This window comes from Narcine bancroftii, chromosome 11 (assembly GCF_036971445.1).
Source record: "Narcine bancroftii isolate sNarBan1 chromosome 11, sNarBan1.hap1, whole genome shotgun sequence".
Taxonomy (NCBI): domain Eukaryota; kingdom Metazoa; phylum Chordata; class Chondrichthyes; order Torpediniformes; family Narcinidae; genus Narcine; species Narcine bancroftii.
In genome coordinates this window covers 13,435,446-13,454,464 of record NC_091479.1, presented here as the reverse complement: position 1 = coordinate 13,454,464, position 19,019 = coordinate 13,435,446, and the positions used below count along the sequence as shown (strand labels likewise).

Below are 19,019 nucleotides of genomic sequence, written 5' to 3'. Positions count from 1 at the left end.
AGTCAACCGAATGGAAAGAAAGCAGGCCATAATTACGTAGGCAATGTCAATGACCTGTATAGTGTTGCATGCCAGCATAAGCCTGCTGTAATGGGTCAGCCACTGTTGGACTTTGAGCTAAGGAGACAAAAAAAAGAGAAAAGAGGAAGACGAGTGAGTGAGACAGAGGCATCACCGTAAAATGCTGGGAAATACAGATATCTACCGCCCGAAGGAGAATGGATCCAACAGGCAGCACAGTAGAACGTGAAGCAAGAGAGTGGAGGAGAGATTAAGGTCAGATAAATGTCAGCATATAACAACCCTCAAAAATCACCCAGCAGTCCGCAGAGGACATGCAACTGCCCGAAGACCTGGGAGGGACAATGGAGTATTTTCCACTATTTCCCTGCTTGCCTGTCAATATCATATCGGACGACAGGATTTCCACTCTCCAATGGCAGAGGCATCTTGAGAATATGTAGGTCATATATAGAGCCAGCATTTTATTTCATTCATCACTCATTGACAATCCAATCTGCAACCCCTCTCTGCTTTTAAACTTTGCATTGAATAATATGCTCGTACTCATCCAGGTGTACCTACAAACATTTAATCGTACCTGCCGCAGAAATGAACTGTTAGTCATTTTCGGTAAATATAATTGCCAATAAGTTTTGAACTCTGAAAATCTGTCCCAAATTTTAGAAATTAAATTCAAAACTCAGCACGCATGCAGAATTTTGACTCACGGCCCGTTTGTGGGTGAATATTAAAATTCATGTTACAGAACAAATTGGCCCACATTTTGCCCACGCTTGTACAGTTTATAGAGCGTACCTACCTTGGCATGTATCCAGGTAGGTGATCTTACAGACTTAGATCTTCCTGATGTGGAGAAAAGAGGTCTGGAGTCGCATCATACAATCGAGCAATGTAACTGAGACATGTGGGTGGGCCAAAGACAAATGCTGGCACACACTGATTGTGAAACCCCTCAATGTTTCTATGAAGTTAAACAGGAAAGTCTGCAGATGCTGGGGTTGAGGGCAATGCACAAGCGTGCTGGAGAAACTCAGCAGATCACGCAGCATCTATGGGGAGTAACCAACGTTTCGGGACTGAGCCCTTCATCAGTTGGCCTATTGATGCTGCGTACCCTGCTCAGTTTCTCTGGCATGTTGACACACCTGAAGTATAGATGCATTTAGAATCTATGCAAAAAGGAGAAAAGGGAACTAAAAGAGAGAAAAACGACAGCATGTTTTCACAGAAACAATGACAAGCCTTATTTGTACTGTTTTTCTTGCTGCAGTGAGATGCAATTGCTCACAAATCGGATACCAGATCTAACGAGGTGGATCGCTGACGGACGGGGATTTCAGGAAGCCTCATCTCACCACCTCGTGTCGAGTTGCAGGACCGAGCTGGCTTGTAAGTCCCGCTTTTTTGAGGGAGCGCCCAGAAATTGGCAGGGCTTTCGATGGTAAATGACAAGGAGTGGGTGGCATAATGCAAGACACTGAAATTTTATAAAACATGGTCGAATCAGCAGTAGGGTTCAAATATGCATTTAGACAAGTTAATATCTCATTTAATAGCTGTCATTGCAATAAACAGTCACAGAATGATAGCTGAATAAAACACAGAAGAATGTGACAGATAGCACTGACCTGTCGGATTGAAATTCTGTATAAAACAAACTTCCATGTCAATCATCAGTCCAAAATAGAATCAATTCCCTGTGAATTTACAATAAAAAACTTTTACCACCCCCAATTCGCCTGGTCAATTGGGATCTCCTGTAATGAATCCTAAATTCAAATCAATGCAGGACAAGTTAGAGTTCTGATGTCACTCCATTAATTTTCCAAACTGAATTTAAGATCAGGATGATTTCGAGGTACAGTTGGATACGGTTAGATCTACCATTTGCCAGGACTGACGAAAAGTTCAAAACGGTCAACAGAGTCACAGCAGGGAAACAGGCCCTTCAGCCCACTGAGGGTTTGCCGACCCCTAAACATTCAATGAGATCTGATGATAGGTTCATCTCCACCTACCTGCCTTTTCCCAGATTCCACAATCTCCTACTATGCAAAAATCTAACAAATTTATTTAGGGGTCACCTCCAATGAGCAGCAAAGTCCATAGATTCACCATAGGAGCAGTTCCTCCTCATCTCTGTCCTAAATCTACTACCCTGAATCTTGAGGTTATGTCTTCTTGTTCTAGACTTCTCCACGAATGGGGACAACTTACCTACCTCTATCTTATCTATTCCTTTCATAATTTTATACATTTCTATAAGATCCCTTAACATTCTTCTAAGTTCAAGTGAGTACACCCCTAGAAGACACAATCTCCCCTCATAGGCTAACCAGCTCATCTCTGGAATCAACCTGGCGATCCCTCTGCACCATCTCCAAAGCCAGTCCATCCTTCCTCAAGTAAGGAGACCAGAACTGCACGCAGTCCTCCAGTGCCTCGTACAGTTGCACCAGAACCTCCCTGCTCTTAAATTCAATCCCTCAAGCAATAAAGGCCAACATTCCATTTGCCTTCTTGTTCGCCTGCTGCATCTTGTTAGGTCTGCTTTGTTCATGAATGAGTGAGACAAACACCAGACTGAGTCGAAATCAGGGTTCTTTGTTCTTTATTACCGGATTGTAACACTTGCGACTAACAATGTTAGTCGGAGAATGCATTCTGCCGTTATCAGCAAAATGGTGATTTTTTATACCCTTGGATACGTGCTTAGAACATCATCATATCATTACTTGTCCAATGACTAAAACTGTTGCTATCCTTTCCCTGCTAGCTTCCTGCCTCTCAATCCACCAATGTCTCTCTTATCTTGTAAGTACAAGGATGCATTCACATCTTGTTACAGCCCTGCACAGGGTAACTCCTTACACATTCCCATCTCATGATGTTTTACCTAACAGGAGTACAAGGACACCTCCCCTTCTTGTTACAGCCCTGCACAGGGTAACTCCTTACACATTCCCATCTCATGATGTTTTACCTTACAATCTGCAAACCAACCTTTTGCGATTCATGCACGAGCACTCCCAAGTCCTTCTGCACAGCAGCGTGCTGCAATCACGTGACATTTAAATAATAATCTGACTTTCCAATGTTCCCTTCCAAAGTGGATAACCTCACATTTGCCAACATTGTTCACTATCTGCCAGACCCTTGCCCACTCACTTAACCTATCTATATCTCTCTGCAGACTCTCCATATCCTCTGCACAATTTGTTTTTCCACTCAATTTAACAAACTCTACTCTGTCCCCTTTTCCAGGTCATTAATATAAATCATGAATATTTGTGGGCCCAGCACAGAACCCTGTGGCACCCAGCTCACCGACATCATCCTACATCAGCTCATCGGTTCTCCAGAGATTCTACCACTCACTCACATACTAGACGCTAACTATAGCAGCCAATTAACCTCCTAACCTGCACGTTTTTGAGACATGGGGTGGATCTGAAGCACCCAGAGGAACCCCAAGGGGTTACAGAGAATGGCCTCCACACTAATAGGATTGAACTTAGGTCTCTGGTGATGCAAGATATGAACCGTCCTTTCACAACTATCTGTAAATATCTCCATATGAATTATTTATTCACTTTCCACATGCATGTGCAGATATGATACAGAAGGAAAGCTTTGACTGCTTCTGCCCGAGATGAGCCATTCTCATCGGGAGACATACACAACCGCCCCCCCCCCCCCCTTTCTCATTGGGAGCCCTGAGGGCCACAGAACATTTAAAGAGGCTGAAATAATATTATTTTTAATGTTTTTCATGTAGAGAAGTGCAGAAGAAACCAAACAAACTTGACTGCTTCACAGGGAAGGGGGCCCCATAAATTTTGAGTAGAGTCCTCAGGGGGCCATAGTCAAATAAAAGGTTGAGAATGGCGGCACTAGACCACGAGAACTGGGTTAATGTAGGTGGAATTGTTTAGACATTTTGTAAAGGTTCTAAAAATGTAAATTTAAATTGATTTACAAGACAGTAGAAGCTAATTCCGGTCATTGAAACCAATGCCACCCAATTAACCAACCAATCCCGTGGGAGGACAGCAGAGTGCCTGTGGAACACCCACGCAGGTCACGGGAAGAGTGTACAAACTCCTGTCAGACAGCGGTGGATTTGGACCTGGCGCTGTAATAGCGATGCGCTAATTGTGATACCCTCAAAAAGCAGGATCTTTGTGCAGTGCAGAAAACTGCTGAAGACAGGCGAGATGCAGGAAGGTTGGGGAAAACCAGATCCAGGGAACACAGTTTAAGGATAATGTCTTTTGGGACTGAGATGAAAAAAAAATTCTCTCAGACGGCGGTGAATCTGTGGAATTCTTTGCCACAGGAAGTGGTTGAAGACGGTTCCTTATCAGAGGAAGTTGAATTTGGCCCTGGCTAAGGGGATCAGGGGGTATGGGGAGAAGGCAGGTGCTGTACTAAGTAATCATGATGAATGGCAGTGTAGGCTTGAAGGGCCAAATGGCCTACTCCTGCACCTATTTTCTATGTTTCTATTGAGGTATTATCGGTACCTGCTGGTATGGGTATAAAGTCAATTGATGTTTGTCATGTAAATCAGTGATCCGGATGATCATGTGGTAAATTGGATCACCAAGTTTGCAGATTTCACTAAGAATGGAGGTGTTGTGGACAGCGAAGAAGGTTTTCAAATCATGTAGAGGCATCTGGACCTGCTGAAAAAAATGGGCTGGAAAATGACAGATGGAATTTTATGTAGACAATTACGAGATTTCGCATTTTGGAAGGACAAACAACGGTGAATGGTCGGGCACTTAGAAGTGCGGTAGAACAGAGGGATCTGGGAATGCAGATACATAATTCCCTGAAAGTGGCGTCACAGGTGGACAGGGTTGTAAAGAGAGCTTTTGGCATATTGGCCTTCATAAATCAAAGTATTGAGTACAGGAGTTGGGATGTTATGTTAAATTTGTACAAGACATTGGTGAGGGCAAACTTGGAGTATTTTGTACAGTTTTGGACACCTAACTACAGGAAATATTACAATAAGATAGAAAGAGAGCAGAAAAGATTTACTAGGATGTTGGCTGAACTTTAGGAACTAAGTTACAGGGAAAGGTTAAACAGGTTAGGACTTTATTCTGGGGAGCGCAGAGGTATTTGATAGAGGTATTTAAAATTATGAGGGGAATAGACAAAGTAAACACAGATAGGATATTTCTATTGAGGGTAGATGAGATACAAACCCAGGACATGGGTTAAGAGTGAAATGGGAAAAGTTTAGATGGAACACGAGGGGGAACGTCGACACACAGAGATTGATGGGAATGTGGAACCAGCTACCAGCTGAAGTGGTGAATGTGGGCTCAATTTTAACATTGAAGAGGAATTTGAACAGGTACATGGATGGGAGAAATATGGAGGGCTATGGACTGGGTGCAGGTCAGTGGGACTAGGCAAAATAAAAATAGTTTGGCACAGACTAGAAGGGCTGAAGGGGCTTGTTTCTGTACTGTAATGTTCTACGGTTCTAAAGACTTGTAATGCAGGTGAGTTGGGTCCTATAAGTTGCAGGCATATCAATTCAGGAAATCTGATCAATGTTTTTGTCATTAAATAAATGTAATTAAAATCCATTTTGGCATTTCTTCACAGCATGCTTGATAACAGTAATTGTTTTTTTTCCTGTCAATAACTGGACTTGTTTTGGTTTATAACCTTTATGGAATAGAGTTGAGTAACTCGATCATTTTTCTTTACAAGTTGGAAGAATATTTTTCTCAGAAGACAGAAATGTATTTCAAGTAGCGAGTCTATTTTAATCAAGCAATCCATCCATATGTCCATACATCAATAAATCTATCCAGGTTCTGCCTTGTCATGCATCCAATTATCAAAGTAATCTATTTATCTATCTTGACAATCCATCCTTTTATCCAGCTTGAAAACTCATCTAATCATTCTTCCATTGATCTATCCGGGTAATTCTACATAGCATCTTTCAATCAAAGCTTTGTATGTACCTATTTTTCCACCAAGCTAATCTATCTATCTGAACTAAACATCTGTCCTGGCTTTGTAAAATAATGTAGCTCTCCAATTTTCAATCTATTCAGCCAGCGAGTGAAGGTATTCTATTTAACCAGTCATTTCTTAAAGGTGTCTTTGCATACATCAAACTATGCCACATTTCTTTTCCCCAATAGAACCTGCCATTACTGCACTAATCATAAAACTAACCTGATACCACAAAAAAGCCCATCTGCCCAATTGTGATGCCATTTTTTTAAAGTTGCACAGTGCTCGGTTAAAATATTTACCACTGCATTCAATCACGTTATCGTCGAATGATTTTTCTGGACAAATTTGGTGGGGGGGGGGGGGTTTGAATTTTAAATGAATCATACTTTTGACCATGGTAAGCATTTGCGTTGTTCAAGGCATTGGGAGCCTGAATGGATGGGTGGCTGGAGCGAGGGTCCACGGTCAGGGCGTCGGGAGCTCGGATGGGCGGGTGGTCGGGGAGTTGTGAACTCGGATTCCTGTGGCCATAAAAGGGGGGGGGGGGCTGATTTCAACTTTTACATGGCCATAACAAAACATGCATTGTTTTTTGGCCTTAAAACATGTGGGGTTGGTGGGGGTCGGCCGGCAATTACACGGTATCAGTTATGGTTTTTAGACTGCAAGTATGAGTATATATAAATTATATCTATATTTTGTAATTGGTTCCTCTTTCTGGGTCAGTGATTTAATGCAGCCACAATTAACCTGTTTTTGCCTATAGCACCTTTAGAACGGTGAACAAAGTTTATGGGTCCCCTTCCCTATGAAGCAGATAAGTTTACTTCACTTCTTCGGCTCTTCTCCTACAGAGAGAACCATCTCGGTAGTGAAAAAAATAATATTTTATGATTTCAATCAGTGGCCCCTATAAAATGTACTGTGGAGCCCAAGGGGGTGGGGCTATAACCCTATTGAAAATGGGTGATTTTTAAAAATATTTACTAGCGCAGATTTTTTTTTACAAAGTATCTGCTTGGCTGTGTCAAATAAAATGTTCAGGGCATATGTACATTGTTTGATGTGTAGGTCAATAAACTCAATATTATTTAAAAACTATATATTTGCCCCCCTGGCCATACATGTCGATGTTCACATCAGATCAGATACTATTTCCTGTCATGTAATACAACAGAAATGTAATATTTCACAAAATTGCTTCTACACGAGGCAGGCAAATATGTTTTGTGCATATCCGGTGCATTCTTGGAAATAATTTTTTTGGAATATTTTAGTTTGAGCATTTTCCATCAACGGGCTGCAGTCAAAGTGAAGAATAATCAAAAAGTAAAACTTATGGATTGGAGATCTTGTATTCCGTGGGAGAAAATAACATGTAATCAACGTGATAATTATTCTTTTCTATCGTGAAACTTGGAGGCCTTATTTGGATTATATGGATTTGAGTTTTTGAACTCAACCCCCCCTCCCCCAGAGGTGGCGTTTCTCTAATCCATGGTAATTAATTGATGAATTTTGTTAATCTCCTTTCGTTCTCCGTGGGATAGGTTCGTGGGGGTGGGGTTGAGTGGTGGGGGGGGGGGTTGTGGGGGCTTGTAGGGTGTTAGTACTATTTTTGTTTTCAAGTTTTATCTATTAATCATGTACGTTTTTGAATAAATGAATCACAAAATATTCAAAAAAAAGTAAAACATCAATAATCCAGGATATTAATAAATTAATTCAAATATCGATCTGCATGTCGATATTAAATGAAGTGAGAAAAAGAAGTCGATATGTGATTCAAATATTATAAAGAAAGAAAAATATCCAATAATACCACAAGAATGCAAATTCAACATTCACGCTGAAGCAAAGGGAGAAAATGATAAATAGAAAGAGGAAGGAGAGGAACTCTCACACCCCGTAAGAAGAAGAAAAAGTAAGAAAAGGGAAAGAATAAGGAAAAGAAAGGATTGGCTTCACCTCGGATAAACCCCATTCCCATCCCAAATAACCTGACTTCTCTAGGGTTCTCGGTGCTGTGAGTGCCGGGGGTGGGAATCGTTAAAGGTCTACCCCGATGTATCTTAGGTATGAATTCCATATTCTTGAAAATACATCATACCTGTTTCTGAGGTTATAGGTGATCTTCTCCAGGGGAACACAAATATGCATTTCTATCTTCCAGCAGGCTAAACCTAGTTGGGAATCAGATTTCCAAGTCACTGCTATGCATTTCCTGGCCCCTCTTCAAGTGAGGTTAACAAATTTTCAATGATATTTCGACAGCCGTATTTTAGGTCTTCTAAATTCCCCAATAAAAATAATTCAGGTTCCTGAGGCTAGTGAATTCTAGTCATTTTATTTTCTCCAGATTACCCAAATCTTCCTGGAATGACCTCACTTGCATTCACCAGGTTGAATGTAAGAAAGCAACCATTTCTTAATGACATCAAAAACATTGGTCTGATATCTCCAATTTGAATTTCTGTAACTCTTGTGGAGTGAGGTATACTTGATGCAAGAAGTTGTATTGCCCCAGCTGATACCTTACATGAATCGTGTTAAACATGTTGTCCCGACACAAGTTGGACCAGTAAAATGGATTAATTTCTCTACCCAAATCTGATTCCCACCTTTGTCTTGATTTATCAAGCCCTTGTTTAGGGGTTCCCATCTGAAGTAAGGAATACATTTTTGAAATAAATTGTTTTTGTGCTTCCCTTTTGAACCAGAGTCTCTATTTTACTGCACTGTGGTAAGGTTAGTTCTGGACCTAATTTGTCTCTTAAATAAGATCTGAAGGTAGTTGAAAAACAGATGTAGAGGGAGGTTGCAGAGTGAATTTTACTAAATTGTTGCCTGGATTGCAGTATCTAGAATACAAAGAAAGATTGAGTAGACTGGGTCTTTATTCATTGGAATGCAGCAGAAGGTTGAGGGGGGATTTGATAGAGGTATATAAAATTATGAGGGGGATAGAGTAGATATGAATAGACTCTTCCTCTTGAGGGTGGGTGAGATTGGAACGAGGCGACATAAGTTAAGGGTTGGGGGAAAAAGTTTAGAAGTAACATGAGAGGAAGCTCCTTCACTCAGAGAGGGGTGGCTGAGTGGAATGACCTTCCGGAAGAGGTGGTTGCAACAGGGTCAATTTTGTCATTTAAGAGAAGGTTGGATGAGGGCATGGCTGTGAGGGGGTTGGAGGGTTATGGACAGGGAGCAGGTAGGTGGGATAGTGGAGTTCACTTAAAATGGTGTGGACGAGAGGGGCCGAGATGGCCTGTTTCCATACTGTGATTGTTATATGGTCATATTTAAAACTCCATATTTATTCCTAATTTGCTCAAATGTCATAAATTGTCCCTGGTCATACCAATCCTCAATACACTTGACCCCTCTCTGGGACCAAGTGTCCAGGATTCTATTATCAATCATTAATGGAAATAACCTATTTTGAGCCAGGGGTGAAAGAACCCCCCCTCCCTCGCACCCCCGTCCCCATTTTGACCATTAATTTTATTCCAAATTGCACTGTAATTATATGTTTTGATAGGGGGGCTTCTTTAGGGCCAGATAATAATTTAGAATTCCATTTATATAGTAGGCTTTGTCTCACCCACCTCATGCAACTTCAACTTTATCCATGAAGACTCATCTCCTCTGTCAAATTGGGTTGCCCAAAAATATTTTTTGAAATCCAGGAATGTTAATCCTCCCAATTCATAATTCCAAGTTAATTTGTCATAGAGACTCTGGAAGGCTTATCTCTCCACAGACACGTTCCAGGAAATTATTGCCATTTTTTTCCGGAATGCATGCTGTGTAAAAAGGTTGGAACGGGAATGAGAGTGCCATTCCCGTTCCGATATTTGACCTCCTAGACCCCTAGTAAATTTGTGGAATGCCTAATTGACTGCAGGCCCTTTAATTACCACACTTCTGGTACGCTGCCTAAACCCCAATAAGGAAAAAAGAAGATTTCGAGTTCTGGTCGTTTGTGTGTGAACGACCAATGCCGAGACGTCCGACATTCTTCAGAACGGTAAAATCACTCAAATTCTATCTAAAAAAATATAAAAGATTCACTATTAGAGCATTTGCATTGCCAGGCGTCCCCTTACAGTCAAAGAAAGAGAAGCAAAAGAGGGTCTCCCCACCCACACCCCCCCCCCCCCCAGAGTCCATGGATTCGCCTCCAGCAGCCGCACAAGACTCCAGTTCAGTTCAAACCATTAGCAATCCGTGCCCAGATCCAAACCTCCAACATAATGAGGTAGCTTTCAATGCCCTGAGCCACTGGGGTCTCCCTGGCCCTCAGCACCTCCTCGAATCTTGGTTCCAATACCTGGTTATCAAGAGCCTTATCACTGGTTCTCCTTATCACGCTCTCAATATAAGTAAACAAATTATATCTCCAACCCAATATTTAATCCATTTGTTCGTGTAATGTTTAAACAGCTAATGTTTAACAGTTCACTTAAAGAAGGGACAGTCATCAAAGCAGATTGGATCAGATAGTAGCTCCTTAATTACTGACAAAAGGCAAAGGAGGAAAAACCCAACACCCAACCCCAACCAACCAATTTTCCCTTGCAACCGCTGCAATCGTGTCTGCCTGTCCCGCATCGGACTGGTCAGCCACAAACGAGCCTGCAGCCGACGTGGACTTTTTTACCCCCTCCATAAATCTTCGTCCGCGAAGCCAAGCCAAAGAAGAATTATGAATGACCATAACTTTCTTTTTGCTGAAAGGCAGCTGTTTGCGACAAAAATAAACTCAGATTATGGAAACGTAAAACCTCAATTATTTTTACATAAATAGATTCTACCTAATTATGCCATTTAAAAATCCATTTGACTGATAGGTTCTAACTTAATGAGATACAATTGCATTCTATTGCCATAACATTGTACTCAATTATTATAATTATAGAATTCTTCAAAGTTGCTTCTGTACGATTATGAAAATGAACACATCTCATTAAAGCGAGCTGGGCACAGCTCTGTAACTTCACAAAAAGCCAGGAAATAAAAGTGCAAACTTGAATAATGAATGAAAACTGCTCCACAATAATTAAAAATTGCAAAACCACTGCAGTCACATCCGTGTAAGTATTCTTGCTGTATGAGAGCTTTGGAAGCAGTAAGCGAGGAGGAGAGTGTTCCGATTCATTCTCCCATTGATTTAAGAAAGACCCTATGGCCTTCAGAGAATGTATCTGTCATTGCCATTTGAGAGAGAGGATGGTTTATGTTTGAAAACATAGAATTTATTACATGCCATCTACAAATTATTTAAAAAAAAATGAAGACATACAACACAGTAACAGGCCCTTCCGGCTCACAAGAAAGTACTGCCCAATTGACCTACATCTCCCGGCACATTTTGAATGGGGGGAGGAAATCTGAGCACCTGGAGGAAACCCACCCAGATGCGGGGAGAATGTATAAACTCCTTACAGACAGCCCGGTCCTGATCGCTGGTCCACTGCGGCTTGTTGGTATGGTGGGGACGACTGACAAATGACTCCCATGGTAATATGAACAGGTTAGAAAGCTGGTGGTCCTCATAAGGGCATTTGTCTGCTGTCTTAACCCTTTGAACTCTGGCCATTTTACCCTTTCATAATATATACTCTGGACTGGGTCCATGGGTAAATCAGAGTTAGTTGATCTGCTCAGGCATTGATACCACATTGTATCTGGCCCGAAACTGACCTGTTCATACCTTACATCGTCCTAAATACTCAAACAACAATTTTGAATGTTCTTACCTTTACATCCAGTAGTTTTTCTTGTTCGGAACTTGGAGAAGCAGCTGTTTTTACCCCAATTTTTGCAGATACATAATTTACAGTATCAACACTAGTACGGACCAGCTGGTGGTTGGGTACAGAACCAGCCCTGGAAAACCAGGACACAGAGTACGAGCGCTTGTTGATAGTCGCGGAAAACGGGGACACGGATTAAACCCTGCTGCTTCCAGGATCTGGCTGGTGCACGAGCAGGATTTAGTTTAATCGATGAATATTTTATGAATGTGGACCAATCTCCTCTCTCACTCACTGCAAGACTACTTCGGAATTGCCTGCGAATATATTCAGAACATATTTCACTGCAGTACCAAAGAAACATTAATCTTGGCTGCGACCATCAAGGTGAAAGTTTCTTGGTTTGGTAGCATAATTTATTCCCATGAAACTAATGATTCTACCACCTCCCACCAGCACAACCCAATATCCATGACAGAAATGTGCATGATAAAATCAGACGGCATCATTAGGAAATAAAGGGTAACCAATCTTTCGGGCCTGCTCCCTTCGCCAGGATATGACCAAAAAGCTGGGAGATGCCTTAATAAAAAGGCTGAGGGTGGGGGGGGGGGGGGAGGGCGAGGGAGAGGTGGGAGGAAGGGGCAGGGGGAAGAGACATGCATGGGAGGATAGAAGATAAAAAAGCTGAGCATTGATAAGGGTTGGTGGGGGGGAAGGGAAGAGCCGGAGGAAAGGAAACTCAGGGGAGAGGGGTTGAAAGGAAACTGGAGGTCGACGTTATCGCCATTTGATTGAGGTGCGCCCAGACAGAATATTTAGAGTTGTTTGTCGGATTTCATTCTTGGGTGCAATAACAGTGGCCAACCATCTTAATTCTACACACCATTCCCACACTGACATGTCTATCCATGGCCTCATGCACTGCCTAGCCGAGGCGACCTACAGATCGGAGGAACAATACCTAATATTCCAACCGGGTGGCATTAACTTCGATCTCCCGTTTTTGTTAAACCCCTCCCCTGAGCCTCTCTCGTTCCCTATCTCTCTGTCTCCAGCTCCCTTCCCTTTCAATCACAGAGCTACCCCCTCTATCCATCACTGCCCAGCTGTCTTCTCTTCTACCCTCCCACCTCTCACCACCACCATTTTATTCAAGCACCTACCTGTATTTTGCTCATACCTCGATGAAGGGCTCAGGCCCGAAACATTGGTTCCCCTTTAATTCTATAGATACTGCGTGACCTGCTGAGTTTCTCCAGCACTTTTTCGTTTTGCTGTAACAATCTCAGCGTCTGCAGACTTCCCTGTTTTAACTCCAATCTCCATTAATTAGCTACTTGTTTTCTCATTACATACCTGGGTACGGATGGATGCCATTGGCGTAGATAGTATCTGATGTTGGCTGGCCATTAGTCTGTGGCGGAATGGCACTGAACCCATTGACCCCAATGGGCGTAGCTATACTGGGTACGGCTGTTGCGTTGATGCCAGGGGGTGTACTGGTGCCTACAGAAGAAGACAGGCAACGGCCATGGTGAACAGAATACTCTAGTAAGCCGAAGCCTTGCAAGGCTGCAAACTCCATTCATCAGTAAGATGGCATCATAAACAGTACATCTCTTTTCATACATCTATGGCAGGAGTAATTACCTCTGTGAGAGCCAAGACAAGTGAAATAAATGGAGAAATGAAATGTTCATTAGTCAATAGAATATCTAAGCACCCACAAAGTTAAAATTAAAAAAAAATTGACGCATAGCATGGTAACAGGCCCTTTCGGCCCACGGGGATTAAGGAATATGGGGAAATGGAATTTAGGTGGAGATGAGCCTATCATCCACATCAGCCAACTATCATATTTGATGACCTACTTAAATACACTACATTGTCTCCTCTTCCAATCGACTCAAGATCAACTCGATCTTAAACCATTGGGGACATTGCCCCAAGGTACCCGCACCCTTCAGGGAAAGTGGACCATGACCTTGGGCAGAGGTCAGCAACCTACCTGAGGATGGCGTCATTGGCGTTGCTACCAGCCCATTCACGTTAAAGGCCGCCATCTGTTGCATCTGGGCCGCAGCGATGGCTGCCATTGGGTTCAGGTAGGTGCCCTGTGCTGCAGCCATCAAGGCCGCTTGCTGCTGCATCAGCTGAAAGAACAAAGGACAGCGGTGCGCCCGGTCAAGTTCAAGACGATTAGCACATTACACCTGGTGCAGTGAGAAGGGCTCGCTTGGCGAGCAATCCAGCAAGTCAACTCGAGCGTGCATCAGCCGTAACGCAGCAGAAGGAAGGGCAAAGGCCGATTACAATGTGTGGTGTCACAGTGAAAAATCCGTCAGAGCATCGCATGGGCAGTATGAGCTTCAGTGGGGTTCATTCCGAGGTCTACCGGCTGTGGGGAAGGAACTATCCTTGAGTCTGTTGGCATGTTCTTGCCCTTTCTCTCCCATGGGAGGAGGGTAGTGCCAGGGTGGGGTGGGTCCTGCATTTCTGAGCCTGCTTGTCCATAGGACTGTTACCCAAGCAGACACGTCCATTGAGGAGCCCTGAAATCCAATGAGGGGAAACTTAACTCTGTCCTTATCTCAATCCAATGAAAATGATCGTTTGATTGCACCTGGATTTGCAGTTTTATTTTTATCTTCAAACTTTATTTCACCAAGGGTCACCAATTCATATGAAGGAGCAAGGTGGTTACCCCCTCCCCCCCCCGCTTCTCGACAAATGCTCGAGTCCAGAGATGTTGAATGACCACTTCTCTCCACAGATGCAGCCGACCCACTGAGTCCCTCCAGCCTTGCTTTGGTCACTCAAGATTCCAGCAACTGTACTTCCTGAGCTTCTCAATGTCATCAGAAGGATGAATGGTCATGGTAAGAGATTTGCACTACCCTATTCAATGGTTGGGTCTCAAAACTGAGGGGGGAGAGATGCTCCATTGGTAGTGAGAGGTGGAGGTGGTGACACGGCCAGCACTGAGCCACACTACCTACCGCCTGGGTGTAGGCTCCGTACGCCCCAAACTGGATGGCCATTGGGTTAAAGATGCCGAGCTGCCCTGCCATCTGGTGCATGCGACGCAGCGTGCGCTCCTTGTCAGTGTCCGCAAACTTCACCACCAGACTGGACGACGCCCCCTGGAGGAAGGGAAGAGATGTTCAGGGGGACAGGAAGCCCTTGGCGAGCCAATCAGATCTCTGCGCGGGACTTCCTGTTTTATCATTCAATTAGCAAATAAATAAAATACTCTATCTTTAGACATACAGCGTGGTAACAAACCCTTCTTGTCCACAAGCCAGTGCCACACAAATACACCCCCTAAGTTTTTTTGGAACGTGGAAGGAAACAGGAGCGCCCAGAACAAACCCACGCAAGTCACAGGAAGAGCGTACAAAATCCTTACAGACAGTGCTGGATTGGAACCCAGGTTTCTGGCGCTGTAACAGTGTCACGTTAACTGCAATGTTAACCAATGCCACAATCTGATCAGTCACAGAGATGAATCTGCAGGCTTTGGGTCTTATTCCAACCATAGCTGAATTATGTTACTAGACTAGCTGTCCAATTTTTGCAGAAAATTTTTTTTTTTTTTTGAAAGCCAGTTGTTCATAATCTTTTCCACTTTTCCATATAAATCTCGAAGGTGACACCATTCAAGAATCAGACTGCATTAATTTCTAGTCTGCTCGAAGGAATACCAGCATGAAATTGAGGAAAGAACAGTTAGATTAGAAGGAACCATTGGTATAATGGAAGTACTTAGCCAAGGTAATGATGCATTCTCCCCAAATCACAAGATTCAGTCGAGCTACGGATCATTAGATTGGGCTATTAAAGGTGGGATTGTGCTGTGACAGGTAGTGATACCTGCCTCACAACATCTGGCCTCAGATACACTTCTTTGGCAGAGTTTGCATGCTCTCCCTGTGACTGCTTGGATTTCCCCTGGGAGCCCTGCTTTCCTCCCACATCCCAAGGATTTGCAAGTTGGTCGGTTAATGGCCGCCGTATATATATCCTGCAGTGTGTCGGTGGATGGTCGGAGTATGTGAGTGTTGGAGGGGCGTGGGAAGAAAGTTGTTACAGAAAAGCAAGTGGAATTGATAGAATTGCATAACCTGAATGGACAAATCGCTCTGTAAGAAAATATGAATATAAATCAAATGAACCTGCCACTTGCTGGCATTTTCAGTGAGCTATTCGGGGCACTTTGATTTTTTGTTTACTTGAAGAAGGGCTCAGGGCTGAAACGTTGGTTATGTATCTTTGCCTCTACTGGACGCTGCGAGTTCCTCCAGTATTTCTGTGTTATTACTACAATCCCAGCGTCGGCAGACCTTCGCGTTTCAGACCATTCTTTTTTCTCCCACTCATGCTTCTCATCCCACCAAGTTCCCCCAGAAGTGTGTTTTGAGCCCCTGGACCAGTAAGACTTCAGATTCTACTGAGAGTCATTTGGTGACTCTGGGCTTTCAATGCACAAAAAGTCCTGACCCTTTCACTAACAGAAAAACTAAACATGAAAAACATACAAATGCTTTTAAATATTAATAAAATACAAACAAGGTACAAATAATATAAAAAAAACTCATGGCTTTTAGACAGATTTATGGATAGGAAGAATTTGGAAGGATAGGGACAAAATGCAGGTGAATCTGGATTTTTAATCACTGGAGGTGTGTCCTACATTACAACAGTGATTGTCTTTTAGAGGTATATCGCTGGGTTGGAGATCCAGAGGTTCATAAAGTTCAAGTTTATGGCACGGTTGGTGTAGCAGTCAGCGCAACGCGTTTACAGCGCCAGAGATCGGGAACGGGGTTCGAATCCCGCACTGTCTGTAAGGAGTTTGTACGTTCTCCACACGTCTGCGTCGGCTTTCCCCGGGGTGGGGTTCCGGTTTTCTCCCACTGTTCAAAACGTACAGGGTGGGGGGGTTGTGTAAGTTAATGGGGTGTAAATTGGGCAGCACTGACTCTTGGGTCGAAACGACCCGTTACCACACTGTAGGTCCAAATGTCAATTTAAATTTATCTAATTCATTTATTTATCAGAATTTAAATTTATAAATTTATTGGCATGAAAATATTTGTATTGCATGGATTTCAGCTGGTCAATCCCTTCTCCTCTCTGACCCAATCTGATTGACAGAAGCATCAGTTACCCAAACAACACCTTTTTCTAAAAAAAAATAAAATCACAAAAATGCTGTGGGAACTAAAGATGTGAAACTAATGTTTCAGGACTGAGCCCTTTTTTTTTTGAAAAATTTCCCTGTAGTTTTACAAACTTAAACTTTATAAATATCACAGGGGATCTCTCCTCCCCTTTCACAATTCAGTTTATATCCTTATTTTCTCCCCCCTCCCTTCCTCCTACTCCGCACCCCCACCTTTTATCCTCTCTCCCAGCCCAACATTAATAAAGAGAGACATTTATACTATAACTAATAATGCAAATACACTTGAAAAAAGAGGGGCAGGGGGTGCTAGCCAGGCTTCTTAAACCCCTTTCACACTTGCATCCGTTCAGTGTCCTGGAATAGGAAGGGGGGGGGGTTTGGCCTTTCACACTAGACCACTCCTAACTGGGACACTGAATGCTTTCACACTTGCAAGGGTCCATCCCTGGCGTTTGGTCTGTTCTACCTTTTATAGGAATGGCCTGCAATGTAATTGCCCATTTCACACTTGCCTGAACTCAATGCCAGCGTCTGCAGACGCTGGGGATTGTACCAGGGGTCAAGGCCGGCAATCCCCAGCGTGGGATGACATCAGCTGACGCCGGCGTTGAGCAGACTTTGCTTTCACACTTTAAAGGCCGATTGGTGTTTGATTCCTGGGATCACTGGCAAGTGTGAAAGGGGCTTAAATTATTTCATCATTCTTGTGTGAGCCTATTGTGTGGACCTATTGCCCACTGTTTCCGTTAGAGAGAGGCGTTGCGAAGGTTAATCACACTTGCGCCTCAATGTATGGCTGCCACACCTTAACGAACATGTGCCTCCCTCACAAGTTATAGGTAATTTTCTACAGGGGTAGAAGGCCTGAGCCCTTCTTCAAGGTATGAGTAAAAAGCTGGCTGGCACTTAAATTAAAAAAAAATCTAGGGAGAATGGGCAGGGGGAGGAGTACAGACTGGCGGGGGTGGGGGGGGGGTTAAGGTGTTGATCGGATATGGTAAGGAAAACAGAAGAGAGGAAAGGTGAGAATTGATTGTGGAGGGGGTGGTGGGTGAGTGTCTGGCCCTGTGAAAGGAGAACTGGGGGAAAGAAACAAGGGGAAAAGGGAAGTGAAAGAGAAAGGGAGTGCGAGGAAAGGAGACAGAGGGGCGACAAAGGGAAGCCAGACTAGTTGATGTTGGAGGATGCCCAGATGGAATATAGATGTCGTTCCTTTGATTTGTGGGTAGTCTCCATCAGGCGGTGCATGGACAGACTGAACCGACCCTAATGACTGCCTATCTATTTGTTTGCCAAGTGAAAGAACAGCAAGAATAATCATTTTAAAAATTGCTTTTGGCTCCTATTATTTACCAAATTGTTTGAATTGCCAAATCCTGCATCAAAGATGGCATATATTAAAAAAAAAACCTGTTCTTTACTCCTTTCACAACAGGCCTTCACATCTATCGACTCAACCGGTTCCGTTGAGAACAGGACAGACTGAGACTCCCTTTAATTAAAGAGCTCTCACTGCCTGTGGGGTCTTAAACTTAAAAGATGAGCTTTCAAGAGATGTTCACATGGAGCAGAGCTCTACTGAGTTACAAGGTACTTTCTGGCTTTGACACCAACATTTCACTCATAGGTTAAGGCACTGTGTCTGATTATAACTATGTTGAATCATTCATAAAGGTTGCAGTCAGGGCAGCGTGAAGTTAATTCATGCAAGTTAGCTGTCGTTGTGGTGCAGGAGGTTGTAGGGGTCTCCAGTGACCTGGTGGAAGCAAATTGAACAGCAGCTCACAAAAAAAATTGCTCTATACCTGAAAAACAAGGATGGGTTTGTAGAGGTGTGGGGATTAATTGGGGTGTCGGGGGAATGGCGTTACCTTGTGTGGCCCCACTTTGTTGTTCCTCGTTAGGGTTGACTCAACAAACAGTTCAATACACAGTTCAGAGCTAAAAAGAAGGCAGTAATACAACAAAGGTCATTTGGACAACCCAAAGAGTTTTACAGCCACTTAATTAGAATGTTCCTCGTCTGTGGTTGGTAGAATTCAGAACAATTC

The 19,019-nt window shown here is 43.2% G+C and overlaps 1 protein-coding gene across 28 annotated transcripts in view; it reads right to left on the bottom strand.

Annotated features, from left to right (window-relative positions):
• LOC138745528 (CUGBP Elav-like family member 4) overlaps positions 1-19,019 on the bottom strand; it is a 692,803-nt gene that overhangs the window by 30,642 nt on the left and 643,142 nt on the right. For 21 of the 28 annotated variants that reach the window (XM_069902633.1, XM_069902641.1, XM_069902634.1 and 18 more), the window contains 4 exons: positions 14,780-14,923; positions 13,789-13,933; positions 13,137-13,286; positions 55-117 (listed from right to left, as the gene is read on the bottom strand). In XM_069902633.1, the coding sequence (XP_069758734.1) occupies positions 55-117; positions 13,137-13,286; positions 13,789-13,933; positions 14,780-14,923 (502 nt within the window). Of the gene's footprint in view, positions 1-54; positions 118-13,136; positions 13,287-13,764; positions 13,934-14,779; positions 14,924-19,019 lie in introns of all 28 variants that reach the window. The other 7 variants (XM_069902639.1, XM_069902644.1, XM_069902645.1 and 4 more) reach the window with 3 other exon arrangements.